General features: G+C 47.1%; 1 protein-coding gene across 6 annotated transcripts in view; it reads left to right on the top strand.

Moving 5' to 3' along the window:
* The first annotated feature begins 5,591 nt into the window (after positions 1-5,591).
* Positions 5,592-14,085, top strand: part of CCDC85A (coiled-coil domain containing 85A) — a 58,779-nt gene continuing 50,285 nt past the window's right edge. For 3 of the 6 annotated variants that reach the window (XM_033054694.1, XM_033054696.1, XM_033054697.1), the window contains exons 1-2: positions 5,594-5,901; positions 8,425-9,337. In XM_033054694.1, the coding sequence (XP_032910585.1) occupies positions 5,683-5,901; positions 8,425-9,337 (1,132 nt within the window). In that variant the 5' untranslated portion in view covers positions 5,594-5,682. Of the gene's footprint in view, positions 5,902-8,424; positions 9,338-14,085 lie in introns of all 6 variants that reach the window. The other 3 variants (XM_033054695.1, XM_033054698.1, XM_033054699.1) reach the window with 2 other exon arrangements.

Below are 14,085 nucleotides of genomic sequence, written 5' to 3' on the forward strand. Positions count from 1 at the left end.
TGTGTTTTTAAACTGGTCCGGTATTTAAGGTGACTCCAGGGAAATCTTCAAAAGAATCTAATTTTGCTTCTCTGTAAATAGGTAATCCTAGTAAAGATGTGAAAACCTTGGGATGGGAAGTCTGGATAATTTGGAAGTCCCTGGAATTGTTTCCCACTGAGTTGCTCAGTGGAAGTTGTCAGTGAAGCAGCAAGAGACAGGGAGAAATTGGCTTCTGCAACAGACCTCTGGTGTGTCTGTGACAAAGTAAGTGGTGAATAAATAACCAATGACTCCACAGCAGAGCCCACCATACTGCAGGCAAACCCTGAGATTTTGGGAGAGCTGTAAATTGCAAAATCCTGCCATACCAAGGAAGGAGCTGGATGTAAAAGGCCATCACATAACCATGAGTCAGCCAGAGTGAGTGGATGGGTAACTTATTTTGCTAAATTAAGATGATTCTAAATGAAAAACAGCGTTACAAAGCATTGGAGGTCTGTCCTGTTGTGGATTAGTTTCACTTAAGCACACATAGCATTATAGAAAATGCAGTGAGTAATCACTTTTTGTAAAAAGGTTTTATTAACAAGTATCAATAATGCCTTAATCTCATCCCAATGCTTGTGCTTGCTAAGTATGTAATAAGTGCTTAAAGCTCTATTGATGTCTTGGAGGAGGACAGAAGGTCTCCCTCTCCATCTGTGGATACTGTGCCAGTATTTGCCATTCTTCCAGGGCTGGGGAAGCAGAGGATGGTGCTGTAGGACATGCACCTTGTCCCACTCTCCACCATATGGGCATGCACTTTATTTCCATCAACAACAGTGGAAAGACGCATCTGGCCCCTTATTGACTCACTAATCAAGTATGAACAGGAAGCAAAGCCCAGAGTTACCCTAATGATGAATGGGAGCACAATTAAAAGAACCCCACAGATGCTCTGGTTATGTGTCTGTGCTGGATCCCAGCCAGAACAAACTGTCAGCTCTGCAGAAAAGTTGCCAAGCCCTCCACGATAAAATCAAGCCCATAAAAATGTTATAATTAACGATTTCCCTCTAACATCTATGGATGCCTTTAAGTTATTGTCTCAGGGATGTTTTCTGCTGAGTTGGAAAGGTGCCTGTTTCCATATTTGATGTTGTCTCTAAGGATCAGCCAGCAGCCCACTTGTTTAACCTTGGGCAGTTCATTTACATGAGATTAACAGGCAGGTTAACAGCAGCATGGGCCAGCACCTGCAGAAGCAATTTCCCTGTCGGTTTGAGTGGCAGCATCTTTTCCTGGCTCTGGAAAAGGGCTTTTCCTTACTCTCTTCCTGTGAGTAATCCATGACCTGGGGATCTGGGTTTGTCCTGGAGGGGGGACACACAGGTCTGCAATGGGAATCAAACCCCAAGTGCCTACGTGAGACCCTGCAGGAGTTTTCATTCTATTACAGGTTCCAAGTCAAAGCTGCAAGTCTGGCTGAGCCACAGGCGCTGCCTGAGCTTAGCAGGACGTGCTCATTGCTCTGCTCTCCTCGGGGGCATCTCTGGTGGCTGTCCTGAGTCAGGCTGTGTTTAGTCTGCTCCAAATGCAGGTTCTGTCAGCAGGGATGGAACTGCTCCTTCCACCTCCCCAGCATCCCATACAGCTGTGAGCCAGATCAGTTGGGAAAACCAGTTATTATTCCTAAGTGATAGATTTTCACATTATTCTTTCATTGAGTCACAAAGCTGATCCAGCTCATCACACACTTGCATGGTTGCTGGACCATAAGGAAGGCGTAGGTGGCAGCAGGAAGAAGTTCACAGAAAACTTTGCTTTGTGAGAATTTGTGGATTTTGAAATATGAAAGTAAACTTTTCAAGTTGGTTTTCTTAGAGAATACATAGAAACTACCACAAGTAATTAATTAGTTAATTAATGGGGTTTAAGGTGCAACTTCAGAAATTTTAAAAAGCTCAATGACTAATTTGAGCTGAGACTATGTGTCTCAGCTATTGTCTTCAGACTATTAATTTGAAAAGCTGGGGTCAAGTCAGGAGCAAAGCACAAGGATTCCATCTGTAAATGCTTGGAATACCCAGGTGTCTGTACTGAAGGATTTTGCTTGTGGCCAGCTTTAGCTGGTTGACATTATCCATGATATCCCTTGTGCAGTGGAAGTGGAAATACTGTGTGGATGGCCTGGTGTCAGACCATGAACTTTGATATGTGCCAGCACTCTGTGAGCACTGCTGGAGGCTCCACTGGGAAAAGCTGATCTCTATGGATTGTAAAATGCATTCTGATATATTGTATTGTAAAGTGCATTATCTAATTTGTGCTGGTACAGTGACTCCAGGAGTGGCAGGCAGGGCTGGAAAGTGAATCCTGTGATGGGGAAAGAGCTGGAGGAGGAGAACTTTAACCTAGGGGTGGACAGAGAGAGCAAACTGGTAGGCAAGAGGTGCATGGCTGGGGTGCTGCCCTGGTGGAGAGAGGCTCTGTAGGGACAGCATGGGAAGGTGAGGAAGGGGAACTCTGTCCTGGATCAGGGATGGGAAGTGTGGAGCTCTGCCCAGCAGAGAACAAGCACTGCAGAGCAGCTGATGTTGGGGATGCTGTGTTGGGTGTCAGCTACAGACACATGACTGATGGGAAGAACATCTAGAAGCAACTGTAACTAAAATTACTTGAACTTTTCATTTTTAAAGCTCTCTCCACTTCCTTCCAATTTGGGAATGACATTTTTCAAGTCTGAACTCCTCTCAAAAGTATTTTTGGAAGGTCTGAACAAAAACAGTTTAGCCATTTTTGTGTAAAATGACTGCTAGGCAAGTACTTGGCTGTGACATGTTTTTGGCAGAGAGCTATTGAACAGCTTCAGGGCCTCATGGAAATGTCCAAGAGTTTTTAAAATCATCAGATAATTATTATTGGTTATAATAATCCTTAGGGACCCTGCCCAGCAGTCAGAGGCTTAAAGCACTGGAGGGTCTGCAGGCAGCAATGAAAAGCAAGTCCTTGAGGATATGCCAGAGAAATTTTCCGGCAACATTTTCTGGGTATCCGCGTGTCCAGGGGTGAGCAGGACAGAGCAGTGGAAATGTTTCTGAGCTGGCAAAGCCTGGTCAGCTATGGAGATTTCACTGGCTGTGGATCCACACTGCTGCTGGCATTTGGCTCCTGGTGTGAAGGAGCTGGAAGGATGGACAGGGACTGCCGCCCCCGTGCCACTGGACAGGCTGCAGCAATCCCAGCAGTCACTTGCCCAGACTCTCCCTTCCAGGCTGTGAATGAGAATTATTCGGGGGAGCATTGCAAAAATGCAGCTTTAGTGTGAAAATCGGTGTTTGTTGTGGGGCAGCTGTGGTTCCTCACCACTGAGGGTGAAGGGCAGGAGAAGGGAAGTGCTTGGTGTTTGGGCACTGAGGTGTAAAAGGAAAGTTTGAAACTTTCCGGGAGATGGGAGTAATTATGTTGCGCTTCCCACTCTGGTTTTGATCTTGTTACACAATGCGAAATTAGATCCTCTCCTTCTAGAAACGTTCCAGATTAGTTTTACTTGATGCGTTTGTGCTTCCAGTATTAGAGCTACACTTGTCCCAGAGCTCTGAGCTACTTGCAGCGTTGCACTCCGTGAATTCCCCATCTCACTGGTGCCTGTACAATAACGCTGAGCCTCCTGAAGACACAAATGTGGAGGGTATTTATGGGGAACACGGTGTTCCCTGGAGCTGTTCGTCCCAGATCCGTGCTTTCCATGGCTCCTTGTGATCAAAAGCTGGGAAGTGCTGCTCCACAAAAACACTGTGAGGCAAGGGCACACTTCCCTGAAACTTTTGGATTTAAAAGCTTTTGGACATTTTTCAGTTAACTGTTGGGAATTAATTTGAACTTTTAAAAATCCAACACCATGTGACCTTTCAACTCATCCACTGCTGAATTAGAAAAAGAAAAGCCTTTATTTATTGCTGCCAAGCTGCTCTTTTTCAGTTGCATTAACATGAAATATATTTGGGCATAAAAGATGACAGCTCCTTTTCATGGCCCCTTACTGTATTTTTGCTGTAGCTGGTCAGATGCTTTTATCTCAAGCTTTGTTATTTGCAGTGGGAAAAAAAAAATCAGAGGATTTAAGAGAGTGATGGAGTTTGCAGAGAAAAAAAAAAAATTCACACCATTCTTGGTGCTGCTCAGGAAATGGGATTTCATGCTGGCAAAGCTCTGTGCTTGGTTGGAGTTTGTGTTGACAGTGATGGAACCAGAGTCTGGCGTGTGCCTGGGAGGCTGGAGGTACATGGAAAATGGATCAGTTGAAAGAACATCTCTTCATGAAGTTGGGGAGGGAAAACATGGAGGGTTTGTGAGGTGAAGAGTCCAAGTGTAGCCCGTGATGGATGGGAGCAGGAGAACTTTTATTGTGGTCAAGTATACTTCAATTTTTCCCTCAAGAACCAGGAATCTTCTTTAATCCTGCATAATTCTAAAATTGCAGAACTGGAGGGCACGTTAAACGAGGCAGCCTCCTCTGCCCACAGGGGGATTGTTCAGGGGGAACTTTGTGATTGGAAAATAGGGATCCAACCAATTACTCACCTAATAGTTTCAGTTCATCCTCCTCTGCCTCTGAGATCTGTCCTCTCATCTCTCTTAGCAGGCAGCATGAATGGATTATCAAGTTTCATTCTCAAATCATCTGCAAGGCAGATTTATGCAGAGCCCCTGTATCTCTAAGCGAATCTCTTGCTACACTGCGGCTGAATGTTCTTGGGGAAGGTGTACAGGCAGCCCAAGGCTGATTCCTGCGAAGGGTTTATCTCACGGCCTGCGGCTCCAGCTGGAGCTCGGAGCTGCGCGGGGCTCGGTGCGCGCTCGGTGCCGGCAGCGGTGATGTAATGTGACCGCCCGCCGGCCGCCCCGCGGGGGCATCGCGCTGGGGCGCGGCGGCTGCGCTTGTGCCTCCGTTCCGCGGGGCCGGGAGGGCCGGGAGGCTGCTGCAGGTATGTCCGTGTGTCCGTCCGTCCGTCGGTCCCTCGGGTGTGTCCGTCCGTCCCGCCGCCCCGGGCTGGTCCCGGCCGCGCCGGCGGGCCGTGGCCGGCAGGGGGAGCCCGCGAGCCGCGCGGGGCCCGCGCCGCCCCCGCCCGCACGTGGCGCGCGCCCCGCTGAAAAGCCGCGAGCGGCCCCGCGCCCGCCACTGGCGCCGGCAGCGCCCGCCCCGCTCCCTCCGCTCCGCTCTTCCCTTCCCTCCCGGTAATTCCCGCCGCTCCGCCGCCGCCCGGCCGCGCCGCCCTCCGCCATGGTGCGCGGCATCGGCGCTTCGCATCCTCCCCTGCATCCCGCAGCCCCGGCACCGTGAGAGCCGCCGCGCATCCCTGGCGCTGCGGCGGGGAGCGGGCGCACGCAGCTGGCGCTGACCTGTTGCAAGAGCCGGGCTTGTCTTGAGGATTTTTTGTCTAGATATTTTTTTTCTTTTTCTTTTTTTTTTTTTTTTTCTTAACCTTCTTGACGGGGGAAGTTTGCTCCCCAGCCTGTGGTCCGGCTTCCTCCACACCCTTTCCTCCTCCTTTTCCTCCTTTTTTCCAGGATCCTCTGCCTGGGGCCAGAAGAGGTCTCCCTCGTTCCCCCCGGCCCAGCGCTGGAGCTTGGGGCACCCCGCGGGCTCCGGGCTCGCCCTTGGCCCCGGGAGCGCGGGGAGGCTCCGCCAGTGCCCCGGGCTGCCGGGCCGCCACCATGGCCAAAGTGGCGGCGGAAAGTTGCGGGGCAGCGCCGGCCGAGGACTTGTCCAAGGTGTCGGACGAGGAGCTGCTCAAGTGGAGCAAGGAGGAGCTGATCCGCAGCCTCCGCCGCGCCGAGGCCGAGAAGATGAGCGCGATGCTGGACCACAGCAACCTCATCCGCGAAGTGAACCGCCGCCTCCAGCTGCACCTCGGCGAGATCCGCGGCTTGAAGGTAGCGGGGTGGGCAGGGTGGCACTCCTGAAGTTTGTGCGGTGTCTCCGCGTCCCCCGGCCGTCCCGCCGGGTGCGATCCCCTCAGGTGGATGGTCTGGGAGGAGCTGCTCCCGAGAACCGCAGGAAAAGTGGATGAGGACTGGGGTGAATAGCGTTTGATCCCAATTAATAATCAGTCAAGTGTCCGGCTAAGAGGTGACCAGCTATTCGGCAGGCTGTGCTTTATTTAAACAGCTGGTTTATACTCTGCCTCAGAGTTCTTTTGGGTTGATAAAAACGAAGTCTTGTCAGCTTTGTGTTAGACTTCCTTGGTTCTGAGTGAGGTGAAATGATCCTGCCTGAGGTGCAGGAGAAATACATACGGGTTGTGTCACTCACGCTGATTTCTGTCACTGTTTTCAGACGACTTAGTCTGCCAGGCAGGCTGGCAGCTGCTGGGGAGAGTTGGTCCTTTCCAGGATGCAGTGCAGTGTGTGGCAGGTGATGGCAAACCCTTGGGCTCAGGTTTGGGATGATCAGAACCAATCCCCAATTTATTGTCTGAAAAGACCTCTGGTAACACCTCTCTGACCAAGCCGTTCTCAGCTGTGTGCTCGTGCAGGCTCAGTCAGGGGCAGAGCGAGTCTGTAATGGCTTATCCCTTCTTCATTTCACTCCCCTGGTGGATGAGAAGCTTAGCCCCTAATGCTTCCTTCCCAGTTCTGAGCACTGGGAATCTGTGTGACTGCTTACCTTGCCTGTGGATTACAGACCTAGAAAGCTACCTTAGAGTAGGCAGGAATACAGAACACTTTCTGGCTTATTGCTTTGAGAATTTTCAGGAAATTCTCTCGGTGAGGTTGGAGGGAAGGAGAGAAGAGACAGAGATGCACTGTGGGCTTTTGAGTTATTGCAGGCAAGTGCATTAGAAGAGAGTTCTTCACTTGTGGAATGGCTTCAAATGGCAGAATTATTGAGAAAGTGTCTTTGATAATAGTGTGGCATAAAACAAATAGCTCCTGGGGGAAGACAGTTCCTGCCTCAAGTTTTTGTCTTCTGCAAAGTGCAAGTGTGTGTCCCTTTGGTGGTGTCTGAGGGTAAAAAACCCACCCATGGCAGTACTGAGTAAAACTGAAGCTTAGCCCTTAAATGTAAGTTCAATTACAACAATAGTATCTCTCTCCCAGTTGTGTGTGACATTTCTGCATCTTCCACATAACTGACCAAGCACACTTAGGTTGGGGTAGGAAGGAGTCACAAATTCCTCTCTCAGTTCCCAACTCCTCAAGTCTTGTTTGGCTTCCGCCTTTTGTTCAGATGCCTCAGCTGCGACTTTCAAACCGAATCTGGGACAGGGAGGTTTTTTTGAGCCCTGTGTTGGTGTCTGGAAATGTCCCTCCTTTGTCCTGGGGGAAATAACTACTCCATGAGTAAGAATGACCAGCTGGATGGTGCCTCCTGCTCCCTGTCAGGAATTGTGGACTTCCACAACTTTGTTATTCCACTGTGGGGTCATTTCAAACCTCTCTCACTAGCAGAGGTTTTTAAGGACACCTTAAAGCCTCATGGAGATTTTTTTCTATTGTCAAATACAGGTTGAAATTGTTCAAATTCCAAGTTATTTTGAGGCAGAATTCAGACAAACCATTAATGCACCTAAATCCAGTGGAGTTACAGAAGCTTCCTTTTCTTAGGAAACTGTCCTAAAATGGTGTTTCCATAAGACTGACTTTAGCCACAGTTGTTAAAATCTCTAGTTGTTATGTCATGCATGAATATGTAGATGATGGGAGAAAGATAAATATGGTCACAAGTCCAAACTAGAAGGACAAAACACTGAAAATGTTTTTGTTCTGCTGTAGTAATCCCCTGAACTTCAGAGCATTTGCTTCAGACTGTGCCTTGCTTAGGGAAGGGCATGGAATCATGCACTTCATTTTGTTAGGGGTGAAAAATATATTTAAGCAGGTGATTTCATTTCAGAGTGGTTGAAGCAACCCTGGTTGAGTGATGACTGACAAGGCTTTTTATGCCAATCAGAAACAAAACCCAGCAAACCCCAATTTTTTAAAAAAAATCTCTAAAATAGTCATCTTTATATGTGACTGGTTTAGGGAATAGGGAATATAAATGTTAATAATTAATTATTTGAGAGATTATGATTTCTGGTGTACCTTGCACTTTTATGCAGCAATAACTTGCAGGTGAAATTTCTCAGGGGAGCGAGATCATCATGAGAGCCCTTAAAATCTTTGCCCAATTTGGGAGCTTAATTTCTCTGATATTTAGCATGAAAATTAATTAAGCACCTGAAACTTTCCTGCTGTATCAGAAATTAGAAATTAGCTCCAAGCTAGGGGCAGTTTTTGCTGGACAGCAGCTTTGTTTGCTCAAAGTATGGTGCTGTTACAACGTGCCAGATCTACACGTGGAATTAGAGTGGTTAAATATGAGTTTGCAGCAGTGCTGTACACTGGCCTGGGTAACAGTTTAACCCCTATTCCTTTAGGCACCTCTGTGTCATGACAATCTTTCTTTTAAAGGACATCAACCAGAAGCTGCAGGAAGATAACCAGGAGCTGAGAGACCTCTGCTGCTTCCTGGACGACGACCGGCAGAAGGGCAAGAGGGTGTCCCGCGAGTGGCAGAGGCTGGGCAGGTACAGCGCCAGTGTCATGCACAAGGAGGTGGCCTTATACCTGCAGAAGCTGAAAGAGCTGGAGGTGAGGCAGGAGGAGGTGGTGAAGGAGAACCTGGAGCTGAAGGAGCTGTGTGTGCTGCTGGATGAGGAGAAGGGAGGAGGGGCGGGCAGCCGGAGCTCTATCGACAGCCAGATCAGCCTGTGCCAGCTGACGGCCACCAGCGCCTACATCAGAGATGTTGGGGATGGCAGCAGCACTTCCAGCACGGGCAGCACTGACAGCCCAGACCATCACAAGCACCACCCAAGCACCAGTCCAGAGCACCTGCAAAAACCTCGGGGGGAAGGCAGCCCCGAGCACCAGAAACACAGGAGCATCAGCCCAGAGCACCTGCAGAAGCCCAGGGGTTCTGGCAGTCCTGACCATCACCTGAAAGGGCCCAGCCCTGAGCATCACAAAACCGTTGTCAAAGTACCTGAACAACAAAAGCACAGCAGCAGCAGCCCAGAAACTATCCCAAAGCACGTTTTGAGTAGTAGCCCTGAACACTTTCAGAAGCAGAGGCCCGGTGGTAGCCCTGAGCATCAAAAGCACAGCGGCGGCAGCCCGGATCACCTTCAAAAGCACACGCCCAGTGGAAGTACAGAGCACCTGCACAAGGTGAGGGGTACGAGCCCGGAGCATCTCAAACACTATGGAGGGAGCCCAGAGCACCTCAAACACCTCAGCGGAGGCAGCAGAGAAGGTACCCTCAGGAGACAAGTGACAGAGGAGCTGTCCCCTCACCACAGGAGTTTGTACAACGGAATGAATGGTGGGTCAATACTTTGAGAATTGCTAAGGTAGTTGGGGTGTTATTCCAGCTATCCCTGCGGCAGGAATGGTGTTTGGTGTGAAGTGAAAGGCAACGAGTTTGGTGTCACCGTTATTCCTTTAGCAGATGGTTTAATTTGAGTACGTGTTTGTCCATCCAGCAGGTGTGGGATAGATTAAAGAAGCAGGGGAAAAGTGCGTTCGCAGTTCTGGTGTAGGGTATGGAGGAGAAGATCTCAGCCCTGACCCTGCTCTGTGGCTGGTAGATGTAAACTGTTTGTCCCTAGGAGGATTTGTGTTTGCATAAGAGAGGACTTGCATTATGTTTCTTGTTCCTGCCCATGTCTGAGTCAGCAGAGTGGAGGTGAGTGTCTCCAATTTCATTTCTACCTTCCTAATCTGCCTTGTCTGTAGCTTTAAAGACTTTAAAATTTCCTGTTTATTGATTGAAGGCTTCTTATATCCTTTTCCATAAACTTTGGAAAAGACCCCAGATGAAGAGTAAGCTCAATAGAAATGAATCTGATAGCTCCTAAAGCTTTTCAAAGCCTTGAGTTTGCATATTTTAATCATAACAAATTAAAAATTTAGGAAGATCAAGAAGGGGTTTCTTTGCTGTTGCTATTGCTGCCTTTTAGAAAGGTTTCCAATAAACATGCTTAGTTTTTGAGAGCTGTGTATCCTGACTAATAAAAATAAATTACTTGCTGTAGGAGAGTCACAATGTAAGTATTTTGTTATTTTGAAAACTACAAAGTTCGGATATCCTACTCAGCTGCAGAAATAACTTATTTTAGAGATAGCAGAATTCCTATAGCCTGCTGCCTTTTATTTCTTCCTTGTGCTTTGGGATGTTCTCCTGAAGGCAATTAGTGTCCTAGTTGAAAACCCTTTTCTCAGACCTCTACACATAGATTAGATGTCAAACTCTGCAGAAAATGATGATTTTACCATAGCAAATTGTCTTGGATGGAATTTGTGTTTCCATTTCATAATCAGCTGTGAGAAGCTGTGCTGGCATCAGTGGAAGTGACCACTTGGGTCTCCTTGTGGGATGGGTCTGTCCTCAGAATGTGTCACACTGTTCCAGTTACCTGTTGGGATTAACTTGCACAGTGCCTTCAGTTAACCCCTCTCTGCAGGGGCAAATCCACTTTGTTTTCAGTGAAATGTGTATTTCTGACAGGGCTGAGCAACTCCAGCATGGTAAGTGTAGAGACTCCACTTTTTAAAGATTTTAAAGGGATTCATAAGGTAAGTGTGTGACAGATGTGAAGATGTGTAATAAAGAAGTTATTAAAGTTGGTCTTGCACAACTTCCATTAAATTCTGTATTTTTCTCCATTCAGTTCTTTGTGTTTACTCTTGACCTTCTGTAAGTAACACCAAGTGTGGAACCAGACTTGCTAAAAGTGACTTGTTTCCTGCACCCATGATGTTCATCAGTCCACCACAGTTTATGCAGGAATGTGATGCAAAGTTTGCAGTATGTACTTTTAAAGCTCACTCACAGGGGAAGGAAGAGATGGTTTTTCTGCTGCCAGCACTGCAAGGTTTCTGTTTGTTTGGTTTTTTTCCCCAAGTAGCCTTGTTAAGAACCATACTCCTAACAGTGCAGTGAAAGCAGTTGTTACTTTATTCCTGAGCTGACTGGCATCCTTTGTGCAGCATATTTCAGCTGTCAAAAGATTGGACTCGGGCCACAAGGTGCTGGAGAGGGCAGCTGGTGCTTTGGGAGGCTCTTTATTGACTTTAATCAGAGCTTTGCCTGCCCTGTGCTTTATATAATCACTTCTACAGAGAAGTCCCCTTTGGTTTGACAAGTTCTCTCACCACAAAGTTGCCAAACCTCTTTTTTTTCCCATATTTATGTAATTTGATGCAAGCTTGAGGTTTAATTCTGACATCTGTCTGACCTTGATCAAACTTGGTAAGACTCCTGACAGCTTTGCTGTGAAGAAAAGCTTTAAGCTTCAGGGAAATACTTGGTCTTCACAGCAAGGCTGAATCCTTCTGGGTAGCTTGTGTTTTGATTTTGTCAGCTACTGTAAAGTTGTGGGCAGCAGTTAATATGGAAGTGGTAGAAGTGCTGGTCATTGTAACTTGTTATTGTTGTGAAAATAATGTGCAAATCCGAATTTGGATGTTCTGTGTGTGCCTGACCCTGCCAGCTGAGTGTAGGCAGTAAAAATCCTGATCTCATTGTAAGGAATGCTGGAATGGTGACATTGGGAGTTAGGAAATGGCCTGGAAACCTGGCCCTAAACTCTGATGAGCAACACAAAAGGACAGGATTTTGATTGTGATCCCAAAGCCATGCAGTGAGTATATTATATCACATTGGTGGAATCCAGTTTGTTTTCCAATGAGTTTGCAGGGCACCTTAAAGTTGCTGTAGTCCTTGTGGCCTGTCGTGTGAGCAACAGGAGTCAGGTGTTGGTGACCCTAAATGATGAATGGCAGAGGCAAGGCCATTCAAACAAAACATGTTTTGATATTTGAAGAAGTAAAATACAATATTTTAACTACTGGGAATTTACCAGAGTCAGTACAAGCCTGTCCCATCTTCCTTGGTCTGAACTGGACTCTGAATCATTTCTGAGAGGAGAAATTACTCCTCTGCATGTCAAACCCCATTCCAAAAATGCTGTGCTCTCTACCTGGACTGGTGTTTGTGAACAGCCTGGCTATTCCTGGGAGCTCCCAGCAGCTCCCACTGACCTGGATTTGTGATCCTGCCAGCACCTGGTGCCCACAGGGAAGCAGAGGATTCCACAGGGGGTAGGTAAAGCCCCATGTGGGATGGATCAGAGTTTGCAGGTTCCTGCCAGCCCGGAGCTGCAGTCAGAGCAGTTGCAGAATAATATTCCAATGCCATCAGAAATGGGATGTGCAGCTGGAGCTGCTTTGCAGGATGTGTTTATGCATTAATCATTGGCCTCCATGCATGTTTTAAGCTGTGAGGGAAGTTACCTCAGCCTCTCGCTCACAGGCACAGCTGAAGGAATAAAGGATGAGGTGATAACATTTCCTTTCATAATTCTTCTCATCTTCTATGCTCAAAGGTTTGATCTTGGTATTTTTTCTTGTATGACATGTCAGCTTTCATTTATAAGATTTATAAGGCTTTAAAAAAACCCTCTACTTCATGGTTCTCCTGCATATTTTTCTGAAAGGAGTGTCCTTAGCCTTTGGAGTGACAGAAAATGGGTTGGGAGAGCTAAATTTGGCTGGGTGCCTTTAATTGAAAACACATGTATTTAATTCTAGGGGTTCTAACCAGATCAAATATGATAACAATCTCTGGCTGTAATCACACCTAAATGTTCTGGGTAACGAGAACAAAGGTATTTGGAATAGAAAGATTGCTGAAATTAGCTGAGAAAATACCAGCAGTGAAAACATTTTGAGAAGAGAGCATTAATGCACCCTAGAATACGTGACAGTTTAGCTCTGACACAGATATCTGGGGTGTAAGTGCCTCTAGAAATTGATCTGCTCTCAGCATTTGCAGTCTTTAAGTGTTGGTTTTTTAACTTTCTATTTTAAGAAGTCCTTTGTTTTACTGTGAGCTTTGACTTTTGTGTGAAAGGAAGGTATCCAAAGGCTTTCATGTGTGCTTCTTGCTTCCTGCTGAGGTTATTAATGAAGAGAAGTCAAAGTGCTGACTAACACCTCCTGTGCTGCTGGGGGTGTGAGGGCTCTTACAGAACAAATGCAGCATCACCTCTCCTTGAGCTAAGGTGTTTGTAGGCTAAACAGAGACTCAGCATAAATTCTGGACACTTTCTCTTATAAATGCACTTGTGAGAAGGAAAATTAAATTAGGAAACACTGCACTGGGTAAAAAGAGGAAACTGCAGTGTGACCACAGAGAGCAAAAACTCACAGCAATGTTACTGAGTGAACTGATACCTCTCTGTGCACAGAGCTCCCCTTTGCTGGCTGGGAGTGGGATGATGTCATGTTTCCTTACATGTTATGTTTCTTAAAGCTGAAATGCAAATAATCTGCCTGTCATTAATGGCACTGCACAGCCCCCTGTGTGTGATTTGATCCTGGTGGCACCCACGACTGCACATCTGGGAGCCTGAGGCTGCATTTCTTACTTTTCAGAGTAACCAAAGGCTACAAGGATCTGCAGAATCGTTTCCCTTGGCAGTATGAAGTGGCATCATGTTTATTTCAGGTATTTAATTTTGAAGTGTGGAGCTCTGAAGCTTTGTCAATCAGAGAGTTTCAATTGAACTCCGTAGGTTTGATGTCAGACTTGTAAATTGGTTCTAGCTGCTCCACACTGTAGGAGAACTGGGGCATGAGATGTGAATATGGATGTGACTACAGCACGCTGCATTTATTACCCAGTGCAGTGATTTATCATGCTGAAAATGTGCTTTGTACTATCATAACAATGAACCTTCTAGAAACCCACGTTGTAGGACTTTTGGGAGAGGTTTACAATTCCATGTCCTTAGCTTCACTGACAAAACTCGTTTTGATTTGCATGTTTTGGTGTGTGTGGATCATCCTTCCAGCAAATTCTTGATAGTGGCAGAGTGAAGGCTCTCCTTATGGTTTCACAGGGCTGTCTGGGTGTGCAGCTCAGGGGCTGATCCAAGGGGCACACAGCTACTGGGGCAGGGTCTGTGGCACTGCTGCCTGCACTGGGGTGTGCAGGGGGACTCGGCTGCAAGGCTGACAACACCCCAGCACCTTCTGGCAAGTCCCTGCTTCCAAGTTTTGTCTTTT

The sequence above is a fragment of the Catharus ustulatus genome, chromosome 3 (genome assembly GCF_009819885.2).
Source record: "Catharus ustulatus isolate bCatUst1 chromosome 3, bCatUst1.pri.v2, whole genome shotgun sequence".
In the NCBI taxonomy this organism is placed as follows: domain Eukaryota; kingdom Metazoa; phylum Chordata; class Aves; order Passeriformes; family Turdidae; genus Catharus; species Catharus ustulatus.